Source organism: Hemitrygon akajei, chromosome 1, assembly GCF_048418815.1.
Source record: "Hemitrygon akajei chromosome 1, sHemAka1.3, whole genome shotgun sequence".
Taxonomy (NCBI): Eukaryota; Metazoa; Chordata; class Chondrichthyes; order Myliobatiformes; family Dasyatidae; genus Hemitrygon; species Hemitrygon akajei.
The window spans coordinates 14,800,327-14,814,282 of NC_133124.1; the positions used below are offsets into that span (position 1 = coordinate 14,800,327).

General features: G+C 44.0%; 1 protein-coding gene across 2 annotated transcripts in view; it reads right to left on the reverse strand.

The window, feature by feature from the left end:
* Positions 1-8,463: 8,463 nt before the first annotated feature.
* Positions 8,464-13,956, reverse strand: part of LOC140723439 (proton-coupled zinc antiporter SLC30A8-like) — a 67,365-nt gene continuing 61,872 nt past the window's right edge. The window contains exons 9-10 of one of the 2 annotated variants that reach the window (XM_073038040.1): positions 13,698-13,802; positions 8,464-8,773 (exon numbers count right to left, since the gene is read on the reverse strand). In XM_073038040.1, coding sequence (XP_072894141.1) covers positions 8,628-8,773; positions 13,698-13,802 — 251 coding nt within the window. In that variant the 3' untranslated portion in view covers positions 8,464-8,627. The remainder of the gene's footprint in view (positions 8,774-13,697; positions 13,803-13,956) is intronic. The other variant, XM_073038097.1, reaches the window with a different exon arrangement.

Consider the following 13,956-nt stretch of genomic DNA (forward strand, 5'->3'; position numbering starts at 1 on the left):
CTTAGTGACTAGTGCATCATTATTACAGTTCAGGGTCTCAGAGCTTGGAGTTCAGTTCTGGTGTCCTCTATAAGGAGTTTGTCTGTTCTTCCTGTGTACATGTGGATTTCCTTGAGGTGGTCCAGTTTCCTCCTACAATTCAAAGACTTATCGGTTAATCAGTTAATTGGTCAGTATAGACTGGTGTCAAAATGGTTGTTCTGATGTGTCTAGTGTGCTAGTGTAGTGGGCAGTGCTTGTCGCTCTCACTTTCAGCTTCCACTGCTGGCTAGCATTCTAACGAAAAGGAGAGCTGAACATGTAAGTCTGTCCCTGCTGGTTCATCGACTCTCCAACAGCAAGCCTCGTGTAGTGCCTCCTTGCTGGCAATGCACGGAAACTGATCTCCTTTTGGATTCTGGCTGAACTACAGAGGGCGGGGAGGAGGTCTGGCCCCTGCACAAGTAGCGCGCAGGCTCACCAGTGTGCAGCTGCTCATGAACCAGATCCCCAGCTATGGGTAAATGACCTCCCTGCCTTTGAGCAGCCTCAGGAGAGATGAAGGCTACGGGAGTAAACCCGGACAGCAAATCTAGAGTGGTGCCTCTCAGGCAGCTGGATTTTATTGAACATCTTTCTGGCAGCTCCTGCAGCCAAACTGGTGCCAAAAGTATCGCTTCATAAGCTATCCTTTGGACTACACTGGTGAGGCCGAGAGGGGGATCTTGACGACTGGGCATCTCAAGATCTCCATACCTTCCACCCAGGCTTGGGATGACAATGATCATCACCCATTGTCCTTTGAGACAGATAGATGCCAACCAGCAAATCGTCCTGTGATTAGGCTAGGCTTATGTGGGATGCTAGGCGGTGTGCCTTGTTGGGCCAGAAGGATCTGTTCTGTGCCGTCTCTCTAGATAAATAATTCTTAAAAATCCTACATAATGGTGCACCAGCAATTACTGTACATTGAAGATTAGTTTGATTAGAAACATAGGGAGGGAGAGCATAGCGTTGGACCTGGAGGGGAAGGGGAGTTAAGAATTGATTATTCTAAGTTCAATGAGAGATTAAGTATAAATGGTAAATTACAGTGAAACTTGATGGTCATTTTATTCCTTATAATCATTTAAAGCCACCTGAAAACAGCAAATATTCAATGAAACACAGGAGAAAATCCGCAGATGCTGGAAATCCGAGCAACACACACACACAATGCTGGAGGAAATCAGCAGGCCAGGCACCTATGGAAAAAAGTACAGTTGATGCTTCAGGCCGAGACCTTTCATCAGGTAAAGAAGATCTTTTATATGCAATCTGACCTCAGTGGCTGGGAAGATGTCGGAGTCAATTATTAAGGATGAGGTCTTGGGGTACATGGAGGCACATGATAAAATAGGTCATAGTCAACATGGTTTCCTTCAGGGAAAATCTTGCCTGACAAATCTGTTGGAATTCTTTGAAGAAATAACAAGCAGGATAGACAAAGGAGAATCAGTTGATGTTGTGTACTTGGATTTTCAGAAGGCCTTTGACAAGGTACCACACACGAGGCTGCTTAACAAGCTATGAGCCCATGGTATTACAAGAAAGATTCTAGCTTGGATAAAGCAGTGGCTGATTGACAGAGGGCAAACTGTGGAAACAAAGGAGCTTTCACTGGCTTTTGGTGACCAGTGATGTTTTACAGTGGTCTGTATTAGCACCAATTCTTTTTACGTTATATGTCAATGATTTGGATGATGGAATTGATGACTGTTGCAAAGTTTGGAGATGATATGAAGATAGGTGGAAGGACAGGTAGTTTTGAGGAAGTAAAGAAGCTACAGAAGGACTTAAGACAGATTAGGACAATGGGCAAAGAAATGGCTGTTGAAATGCAGTGCCAGGGAGTGTATGGTCATGCACTTTGGTAGAAGAAATGAAGGTGTTGACTATTTTCTAAATGGAGAGAAAATACAAAAATCTGAGGTGCAAAAGGACTTGGGAGTCCTTGAGCAGGATTCCCTGAAGGTTAATTTTCAGGTCAAATCTGTGGTGAGGAAGGCAACTGTGATGTTAGTAGTCATTTCAAGAGGACTAGAATCTAAAAGCTAGGATGTAATGTGGAGACTTTATAAAGCACTGGTGAGGCCTCACTTGGAGTATTGTGAGCAGGTTTGGGTCCTTTATCTTAAGAAAGGATGGGCTGAAACTGGAGAGGGTTCAAAGAAGGTTCACAAAAATGATTCCAGGATTGAATGGCTTGTCAGGTGAAGAATGTTTGCTGGCTCTGGGCCTGTATTCAATACAATTTGGAAAAATGAGGGGTAATCTCATAGAAGCCTATTGAATGGTGAAAGGCTTTGATACTGTGAATGTGGAGAGGATGTTTCCAATAGTGGGAGAGCAAGACCATGGGACACAGCCTCAGAATAGAGGGGTGTCCTTTTAGAATGGAGAAGAGGAGGAATTTCTTTAGCCAGAGAGTGGTGAATCTGTGGAATTCTTTGCCACAGGCAGCTGTGGAGTCCAAGTCTTGATGTATATTTAAGGCAGAGGTTGATCGATTCTTGATTGGTCAGGGCATGAAGGGATGCGGGGACAAGGCAGGAGATTGGGGCTGAGAGGAAAAGTGGGTCAGCCATGATGAAATGGCGGAGCAGACTCGAGGGGTCAAATGGCCTAATTCTGCTCATATATCTTGTGATCTTTACTCTATTTCTGTCTGCGCTCATACCAGAGTATAACTGCTCCGCCACAGGTGGTGAATCCGAAGTGTGTACCTCACCAACTTCCCACCTCTTCTTCAGTATTTAAAAAAGACTGGGAAGGGTGGCTGAAGTAAGAAGCTGGGAGGCAATAGGTGGAAGAGGTAAAGGGCTGAAGATAAAGGAATCTGATAGGAGAGGACAATGGACCATGGAAGAAAGGGAGGGAGGAGGGACACTGGAAGGAGGTGATTGACAGGTGAGGAGAAGGGAAAGAGTGTGTGAAACCAGAGTGGGGAACGGAAAAAGAGAAAGGAGGGGAGGAGAAAGTACCAGAAGTTTGAAAAATTGATTAATTTCTCCTTTAATAGCTTCTCCCCTCCTCACTTTCCCCCTCACCTGGTTTCAGCTATCACCAGCCAGCGTGGACTCCTTCCCCTCCCCCCACCTTCTTTCCTGGCTTCCACCCTCTTCCTTTTCAGTCCCGATGAAGGGTCTCAGCACAAAACGTTAACTATTTATTCCTCTCCATAGATGCTCCCTGACCTGCTGAGTTCCTCCCACACATTATGTCTGCTGATCGAGATATCTGCTGGTGTGGCTCGGAGTCAGAATTTGCTAACGCCCCTGTGACGCACTTCGAGACACACTGACATATAAATGCAAGTTGCTGCTTCCTAATTTTTCCAATTGGGATTGAAAAAGGGCGTCAAATAAAATTCAAAATCCACAATTCTCCAAGGGAAGGTGACATCTCCAGCTATAAATCTGAGTCAGCATGACCCTGCTCAAATAAGTGCTCAAACTATCATTTCCTGACTAATATAAAAAAAAGTTTTTTTTTAAAGAACACCAAAACTTTAAGCTATGGCTGACTCTGGTAGCCGTCATTAACCAGAAAGCACACGTAATGAAGATCAGGCTGATGTTCACAGGGGAAGAATGAAGTGGGAATAGTTTGTCTGAAGTAATCTAAGACTGGACTGAATAAAGACCTGTGCGTGGACAGCAATGTAAGAGATTTGTTAATCGTGGTGAATGAAGACAGGGCCCTGGATCAATGGCCTCTTTGTTGCTTCTGCTGTTGCTTGCATGGTGGGGTGTTGAGGGGGGGGGCTGTCAATGTTTCTGCTGATGTGGGTGGGGACTGAGGGGTTGTCACGCTCCGGGCTCCGGGTCCGAGGACCCAAGTTGGTTCTGATCTGAACACTGTTGCTTGTGTTTATTGTTCACGCAATGTCTCTCTGTCTCTCTTCAACCCTCACCCCCTGCAATGGGTGTTGGTCTTTTTCTTAAACAGTGTTCTTTCAGATTTCTTGTTTGTGGTTGCCTGTACGCAGAAGAATCCCAAGGTTGTATAATTTATATGAACTTTGAACTTTAATGCTTTTGCTGCTGCTTGTGTGAAGGGAGAGGGTGGCTTCGGGGATTCAATGTTTCGATCGTTCTCAGGGGTTTCTTTGTTCAGTGGATGTCTGTGAAAAGGACGAATTACAGACTGTATACATACTCTGATATTATAAGTACTTTGAAACTTTGTGAGAGAGACGATCAGCCAAGCACAGAAGCAGAACTGCAGGCGTGAAAATTTCTCCTCAGCCTTTCTAGATATTTAAGGACATGATATGAGGAGATCAATATTATCAGCGGGACACACGCAAAGAGGGAAAATTACCCCAACATAGATTGGGGGATCACTTCATTAAGTACCTGTGTTCTACCCACCAAAAAGAATGGGATTTCCTGTTGATCACCCATTCCCATGTCGATCCGTCTCCTCTACTGCCATGATGATGCCATACACAAGTTGGAGGAACAGCACGTCATTCTAACTGGGTAGCCTCCAACCTGATGGGCTAAACATTGATTTCTCTATCTTTCAGTATTTCCTCCCATCTCCCCCTTCCCTCTTTCTCTATTTTCTCCATCTGGCTCCCCTCTTATACAGCCTCATTTGGAGGGGTGTCCTTTAAGAACAGAGATGAGGAGGAATTTCTTTAGCTAGAGTGGTGAATCCGTAGAACTCATTGCCACAGGCAGCTGTTGAGGCCAAGTCCTTATGTATATTCATGGAAGAGGTTGATCGATTCTTGATTGGTCAGGACATGAAGGGATATGGAGAGAAGGCAGGAGATTGGGGCTGAGCCATGGTGAAATGGTGGAGAAGATTCAATGGGCCAAATTACCGAATTCTGCCCTAATGTCTTACTGTCTTATCCTTCTCTTCTCCTCACCTGCCCATCATCTCCCTCAGATGTCATTCTTCCTTCCCTTTCATCCATGGTCTACTGTACTCTCCAATCAGATTTCTTCTTCTTCAGAACTTTACCTCTTCCACCTATCACCTCCCAGCATCTTACTTCATCCCCCCTCCCCTACCCACCCACCTTCCCCTGGTCTCATCTATCCCCTACCCTTGTACCTTTCCCCTCCCCCAAACTTTTTATTCCGGCTTCTGCCTCCTTCTTTTCCAATCCTGATGAAGGGTCTTTGCCCAAAATGTCAACTGTTTATTCCTCTCCAGAGAAGCCGCCTGACCTGACGAGTTCCTCCAGCATTTTGTGGGTGCGTTGCTCTGGATTCTGCAGAACTTCCTGGGTTTATGAAGGGTTATGTGGCCTGCAAATTCAGTGGGGCCACCTGCCATAACTTTGGTAACCGCACTCATGCTGCTGATTTAGAATTTCCCTCGGTTTCCTGAGCTTGAGAAGAAACTGATTTTTGAGATTTTGTTTTATACATGTCAATTGTTTGAGTGATGGAATACAGCAGAAGAATAGGTCCTTCAGTCCACCCTGTCTATAGAACCCCAGTAAGATAATCCCATTTACCTGCCCTTGACCCATTGCCTACCATGCTTTAAGTGGTCTTCTATGTGCTTCTTAGATGCTCTGAGAGTCTTGGCCTCTTCCACCTCTGGGCAAAAAACTTCCTTTGATTCCCCTCTAAAGGTTTTACATCCTACCTCAAACGATGCAATTTGATTACCGAATTTCCTCTGCTCTGAGGAAGGGTTTACAGCTATCCGCCCTCTTTCAGCTATTATAATTTCGTACACCCTTTTCAGGTCTCCCCTCAGCCTCCTCCACTCCAGCGGAAACAACCGAGCTTGTCCAGTCTCTCCTCAGACAGGTTCCAAGACACTCCATCCGGGCAACATCCAACGTCGTGGTGAATCTCCTCTGCATTCTGTCCGGGGTAATCACAACCTTCCTTAGCCATGATGATCAAAACTGTATGCAGTATCCACCGATATTTTATAAAGGTACACCATAACTTCCCTGTCTTTATCGCCAAAGATTAAAGGTTAGCTTTATCTGTCACATGTATATCAAAACATACGGTGAAATGCATTATGTCAACAACCAATACAGCGTGCTGGCACAGCCTGCATGTTCTGCCGCCAACTATTTCATTTATTGGCAGACTGTACAGACTAGGGCCCTCCGGCTCTTCGAGCTGCACCAGTCAGCAATCCCCCGAATTAACCCCAGCCTAATCACAGCACAACTTACAACGACATATCAACCTACCAACCAGTACATCTTTGGACCATGGGAGGAAACCGGAGCACCCAGAGGAAACCCACGCAGTCACGGGGAGAGTGTACAAACTCCTTACAGGCAACAGCGGGAATTGAACCCGGGTCGCTGATACTGTAAATCAATACGCTAACCACTGCACTACTGAATGTCATGCCCGCAAATTAATAGCCCACAGGTCTTTGGAATATGGGAAGAAACGGGAGCAGGGTAGCACCCGGACGAATGTACAAAGTCCTTACGAACAGCTGGATGGGGTGGGAAGGGGGAACATGCATTTGATCACTGGGGCTGAAAAGCAAAATGCTAGCCGTTATGCATCTATGCCCTGGATGCCCCAATGCTGTCTTTACCAACCTATCCACTTGTACTACCACCTTCAGGGGCTTTTTGACCTGCACACCAAAGTCCACTCTGTCTCCACAAGATCATACCATTCATTATGCAATTTGACCTCCAAAAGATATTATTTTTCACTACTCTGCATTAAATTCCATCTGCCATTGCTCTTCTTAACATACTAGCTGATCATTTTTTTCTGGAACTTGAATCTATAATGTTCGTCCACACAGCAGCAAGTTTTGTGCTATATGGCTCCATATGGAGCCAGTGATCATTAATGGAGAACGTGTGGAGCAGGTTAAGACCTACAAGTATCTGGGAGTACAGTTAGACGAGAAGCTTGACTGGACTGCCAACACAGATGCCTTGTGCAGGAAGGCACAGAGTCGAATGTACTTCCTAAGAAGGTTGGCGTCATTCAATGTCTGCAGTGAGATGCTGAAGATGTTCTATAGGTCAGTTGTGGAGAGCGCCCTCTTCTTTGTGGTGGCATGTTGGGGGGGGAAGCATTAAGAAGAGGGACGCCTCACGTCTTAATAAGCTGGTAAGGAAGGCGGGCTCTGTCGAGGGCAAAGTACTGGAGAGTTTAACATCGGTAGCTGAGCGAAGGGCGCTGAGTAGGCTACGGTCAATTATGGATAACTCTGAACATCCTCTACATAGCACCATCCAGAGACAGAGAAGCAGTTTCAGTGACAGGTTACTATCGATGCAATGCTCCTCAGACAGGATGAAGAGGTCAATACTCCCCAATGCCATTAGGCTTTACAATTCAACCGCCAGGACTTAAGAACTTTTTAAAAGCTATTATTAATGCTTTTTGAGATGGTGATTTAGATGCATATCATATTTTTTTTACTGAGTTAAGTATTGTATGTAATTAGTTTTGCTACAACAAGTGTATGGGACATTGGAAAAAAAGTTGAATTTCCCCATGGGGATGAATAAAGTATCTATCTATCTATATGCAGACAAACACAGACAAAATGCCTTAGGTTCCACACCATCAGATTCAGGAACAGTTATTACCCTTTAACCATCAGGCTCCGGAACTGGGAGGAATAACTTATTTTAACCTCTACAAGTCATTAGTGAATATAAAAAATAATAACAATGGTCCAATGTTTAATCGCAATGGAGTGCACTTTTTAAGTAAGTACAGTGTGATTGGTTGAAACAACAGCCATTGATGTAGCAGTCTTAGAGTTCACTTGTGTGACATCATTACTGACACAAATTTCAGCCAAAGTAAAACGCATACACTCTGTGACCACTTTTTATTAAGTTTTCTCATGTCAGCTTGAATCAGCATTAAATTCCATCTGCCATTACTCTACCTGTTACCAGCTGATCATTTTTTCCTGTAACTTTAGTCTATAATCCTCATTCTCTGCGCACCAGCAACTTTCGTGTTAAATGCAGGCTTATTAAACACAGAGCATGTTAGCTGACAAAATGCCTGAGGTCCCACACCACCAGGTTCAGGAACAGTTACTACCCTACACTACCTGGCTCCTGGAGCAGCGTGGTTAGCTTATACTAACCTCAACGATGTCCTGGTAGATAGGGTAATCGGCCATTGTAAAGTTGCTCCACGATTAGGCGGGGATTAAATCGGGGGTTGCTGGGCAGCGTGGCTCAAAGGGTCAGAAGGGTTTGTTCTGCGCTATGTAAATAAATAAATGCAGCTTCCCTGCCATCAGATTCACCACAGAAACAGTGAACCAGACTTGCAGCATTCCCCATTCTGATGTATGAATTACAACTGAACCTCTTGACCATGTTGGCATGCTTTTATGCATTGACTTGCTGACACGTGATTGGTTGATTAGATGATTGCATTAACAAGCAGGTGTACAGGTGTACCTAATAAAATAACCAATATTGGTAAGGTAAAATAATACAAGCAATTTTTCTGCAAATAGATTTACTATTGTTTGCTAGATCCTAGATAACCATCACATAGAGTTTCTTGAATTTGTTAACTGACAGTGGATGCCCTGAAGGCCAATTTAACTACCTTTATTAAACATAGGATAAGCTTATGAAAAAGACACAGGTGCTTAATATAATTTTAATCTTTGGGTTCCTGGCAGAAAGCACAGTCTGGTTCTTGATCCAAATACTGCTCCAGTTGAATTGTGGCAGCGTGCACATTAAAAGTGTCGTGTACCATCCGGGTAATTTCCTTGAGAACTTGTTGAGGATCCACTGTATCTACTGCGGAGAACAGGAGAAGGACTAATTAAGTTCCATCAAAGCGCTAAGTATTCACCAATAATTATTTCAGAGCGTGCTGGCGGACAAAATGCCTTAGGTCCCAAACCGCCAGGTTCAGGAACAACTATTACCCTATGACCTTCAGGCTCCTGAACCGGTGTGGATAACTTCACTCTCCTCCACACTGAACTGATTCCACAACCTTTAGACTCACTTTCAAGGACTCTACAACTCATGCTCTCAATATTATTTAGAGTTTTAAAAAGGATGAAGAGCAGAGGTTCCCAATCTTTTTTAGGCCATGGACTCCTACCATTAACCAAGGGATCCATGGGCCCCGTGTAGGGAAACCTGGTGCATAGGGTGTTTACCAGGATGCTGCCAGGACTGGACTAGAGAGTATGTTTCATGACGATAGGTTGAGTGAGCTCGGGCTTCTCCCTTTGAAGCAAGGGAGGATGAGGTGACCTGATAGAGGTGTGCAAAATGTTAAGAATCACAGATAAGCAATGTTTCCTCAACACTACCCACTCCTCCACCTATCTTTGTATCATCGGCAAATTTAGCCACAAATCCATTAATCCCATAGTCCAAATCATTGACATACATCGTAAAAAGCAGTGGTCCCAACACTGACCCTTGTGGAACTCCACTGGTAACCAGCAGCCAGCCAGAATAGGATCCCTTTATTCCCACTCTCTGTTTTCTGCAAATCAGCCAATGCTCCACCCATGTGAGTAACTTCCCTGTAATTCCATGGGCTCTTATCTTGTTAAGCAGCCTCATGTGCAGCACCTTGTCAAAGGCTTTCTGAAAATCCAAATGGTATGATCTTGTACACCACATCTACTGCATCTCCTTTGTCTACCCTGCTTGTAACTTCCTCGAAGAATTGCAGTAGGTTAGTCAGGCAGGATTTTCCTTTCAGGAAACCATGCTGGCTTTGGCCTATCTTGTCATGTGCCTCCAGGTACTCCATAATCTCATCTCTAACAATCGATTCCAACAAATTCCCAACCATCCAGGTCAGGCTAACAGGTCTGTAGTTTCCTTTCTGCTGCCTCCCACCCTTCTTAAATAGTGGAGAAACATTTGCAATTTTCCAGTCATCGGGTACAATGCCAGAATCTATCAATTCTTGAAAGATCATCGTTAATGCCTCTGCAATCTCTCCAGCTACTTCCTTCAGAACCCGAGGGTTCGTTCCATCAGGTCCAGGAGATTTATCCACCCTCAGACCATTAAGCTTCCTGAGTACCTTCTCTGTCATAATTTTCACTGCACAAACTATACTTCACTGACACTTTTGAATGTCCGGTATACTGCAGATGTCTTCCGCTGTGAAGACTGATGCAAAATACGCATTCAGTTCCTCTTCCATCTCTGTGTCTCTTATTACAGTATCTCCAGCATCGTTTTCTACTGGTCCTATATCTACCCTCAACTCTCTTTTACCCTTTATATACTTAAAAAAGCTTTTAGTATCTTCTTTGATATTAGTCACCAGCTTCCTTTCATAATTCATATTTTCCTTCCTAATGAGCTTTTAGTTTCTTTCTGCAAATTTTTAAAAGCTCACCAATCCTCTATCTTCCCACTAGCTCTAGCTTTCTTGTATGCCCTCTCTTTTGCTTTTACTTTGTCTCTGACTTCACTTGTCAGTCACAGCAGTGTCCTTCTTCCATTCAAAAGTTTCTTCTTTTTTGAAATATATCTGTCTTGCACTTCCCTCATTTTCACAGAAACTCCAGCCATTGCTGCTCTGTTGTCCTTCCTGCTGGTGTCCCTTTGCAGTCAACCTTGGCCAATTCCCCTCTCATGCCATTGTACTTTCCTTTATTCCACTGAAATACCGACACATTGGATTCTTTTTATCACCTCCAAATCATTGCACAACACCCAATCCAGCACAGACAATCCCCTAGTGGACTCAACAACAACTGTTCTAAAAGGCCATCCCTTAGACATTCTACAAATTCTCTCTCTTGAGGTCCAATACCGACCTGGTTTTCCCAATCCACTTTCATGTTAAAATCCCCAATGATTATCACGACATTGCCTTTCTGACACGCCTTTTCTATCTCCTGCTCTAATTTGTAATCCACATCCTGGCTGCTTTTATGAGGCCTGTATACAACTGCTATTTGGGTCCTTTTACCCTTGTCATTTCTTAGCTCAGCCCACAGAGACTCTACACCTTCTGATCCTATATCATCCCTTTCTAATGATTTAATATTTATTCTTATACACAGGGCCAAAGCATCCCTTCTGCCTACTAACCTATCTTTCCGATACACTCTATATCCTTGGTCATTCAGCTCCCAATGGCAAACATCTTTTAGCCAAGACTCAGAGATGGCCACAAAGTCATACATGCCAATCTGTAGCTGAATTTTGAGATTGTCCATTTTATTCCTTATGCTGCGTGCATTCAGATATAACACTTTCAGTCCAGTATTTGTTGCTTTCTGTGAACCGCACCACACCTCTATTGCCTTGTAACTCATCCCACTGACTGTGATTATGCCTCATCACGGGTGGAGGAGCGGACAGTGTTGAGGAAACAGAGAGCCTGCAGAGAGTCTTAGATAGCTTAGGGGAATGGGCAAAGAAGTGGCGAACGAAATACAATGTTGGGAAGTGTATGGTCATGCACTTTAGTGGAAGAAATAAACGGGCAAATTATTATTTAAATGAGGAGAGAATTCCAAATGCAGAATGCAGAGATGCAAAGGGACTTGAGAGTCCTTGTGCAAGATACCCTAAAGGTGAACCTCCAGGTTGAGTTGGTGGTGAAGAAGGTGAATGCAATGTTGGCATTCATTTCCAAAGGTACAGAATATGAGAGAAGGGATGTGATGTTAAGGCTTTATAAGGCACTTGTGGCAACACTTGGAGTATTGTGTGCAGTTTTGGGCTCCTTATTTTGGAAAGGATATACTGACATTGGAGAGGGTTCAGAGAAGATTCACAAGAATGATTCCAGGAATGAAAGGGTTACCATATGAGGAACGTCTGGCAGCTCATGGGCTGTATTCCCTGGAGTTCAGGAGAATGAGAGGGGGATCTCACAGAAACGGTCTGAATGTTAAAATGCCTGAACAGATTAGATATGGCAAAGTTATTTCCCATTGGAGGGGATTCTGGGACAGGGTTGAAGGACGTCCATTTAGAACTGAGGTGCGGAGAAATTACTTTAGTCAGAGGGTGGTAAATCTGCGGAATTTGTTGCCACGAGTGGCTGTGGAGGCCAAGTCATTGGGTGCATTTAAGGCAGAGATAGATAGGTTCTTGATTAGCCAGGGCATCAAAGGGTACGGGATGAAAACAGAGGAATGGGTATGATAGGAAAAATTGGATCAGCCCATGATTGAGTGATGGAGCAGACTTGATGGGCCAAATGGTCTACTTCTGCTCCTATATCTTATGGTCTTATGGTCTTAACTCCTGCCTGTCCTTTCTATCATCTCTGTTGCACGCTATGTTTAATTTATTTCTGTTTTCCCCTTCCTCAGCCCTATCAATCTGGTTCCCATCCACCCACCAAATTAGTTTAAACCCTCCCTAACAGCTCTATTAAACCTACCTGTTTGGATATTGGACCCCTTTGCATTCAGGTGTAACCCGTCTTTTTTGTACAGGTCGTCGCTCCCCCAGTAGGATCCCCAATGATCCAGGAATCTGAAGCCCTGCCCCCTACACCAGTCGCTCAGCCATGCATTAATATCCCTTATCATGCTATTCTTGCGCTCATTAGCACATGGCACAGTAATCTCCTGAGATTACCACCCTGGAGGTCCCGCTTTTCAGCTTCCTACCTAACTCCCTAAATTCTCTCTTCAGGACCTCCTCCCTTTTTCTACCTATGTCATTGGTACCAACGTGTACCAAGGCTTCTGGCTGTTCACCCTCTCCCTTCAGAATACTCTGAGCCCAGTCTGAGACATCCCGTACCCTGGCACTGGGAGGCAACACACCATGCAGGTACTGACTGATCTGTTCTGATTCTGATCAAAGAGACGTTAATTACAGGTCGTCGCTTGCAAGAAGTGCAATAAAATGATACTGGCTTGGACCAGAGCCAATGGTAAGATGATACATGTTAGTCAGATAGTCCAGAGCCAACAAGATCGAAACGCAACATTTAAATTGATAAGGAAGGGTATAAGAATGGGGGGCTCTGAATGCAAAGCAGAGGGAACTCCTGAGGCATACAACCGCAAGGAAGACACCCGTGCCAGGGGCTGGAGAAGAAGGATCAATTGTTTGGCCAACAGGAGATCCTCTGTATTGGTGTTATAAATTGCAGAAGTGGTCTGAGTGAGTATTGGTATGGAGGGAACAGTGGAATTCATGTTTTAAGTTGTTGGTTGGGGGGAGAGAAGAATAGGGAAATGGGAGGAGGAAAAATTATCAGAAGTTAGGGAAATCAATGTTCATGCCACCAGTTCCGTGCTTATTCAGACAGAGTGTAAGGTGTTGCTTCTCCAGACTGAGATGATGTAATACAACATGAACAACATTATGAGAAGTGGTTTAAGATGTTTACAGTGCAGTGATGGGAGGGTTGGGGACAACAGATTGAGGGGGCATGGGGTGCTAACTAGAATGGTTGATCAGGTTAAATTGCCTGGGGAAATACTCTTTTGAAACGACCTGTTTCTTTCACCAGAAGACTTGTCTGAAACACACCACAAAGCAGAGTGCCATCACCACATAGTCAATGGCAGCACCCCACCACATCTCCTTCCATACTCCTGTCTTTGATGTCAAATGAGACTTCTCTGCCTGGGAGCAATCTTCACTTGACAAAAAAGATCTGAACTTACTGAATAACTTATCTACAGACAGAATAAAATTGGTTCCCAGTGTCTTTTCAAGTTCGAAGTACAAAGTAAATTTATTATCAAAGTACATATACTACCCTGAGGATTCATTTTCTTGCAGGCATTCACAGTAAATAGAAAGAAACACGATGCATAGCTCCACATGACTGAGATGTACAAACAACCAATGTACAAAAGACAAGCTGTGCAAATACAAAAAATAGAAATGACAATAAATAAATTAGCAATATATATCAAGAACATAAGCTGTAGAGTCCTTAATAGTAATTACAGAGATTGAGGAATCAGTTTATTATTGAGGTGAGTAAAGACATCCGCTCTGGTTCAAGATCCTAA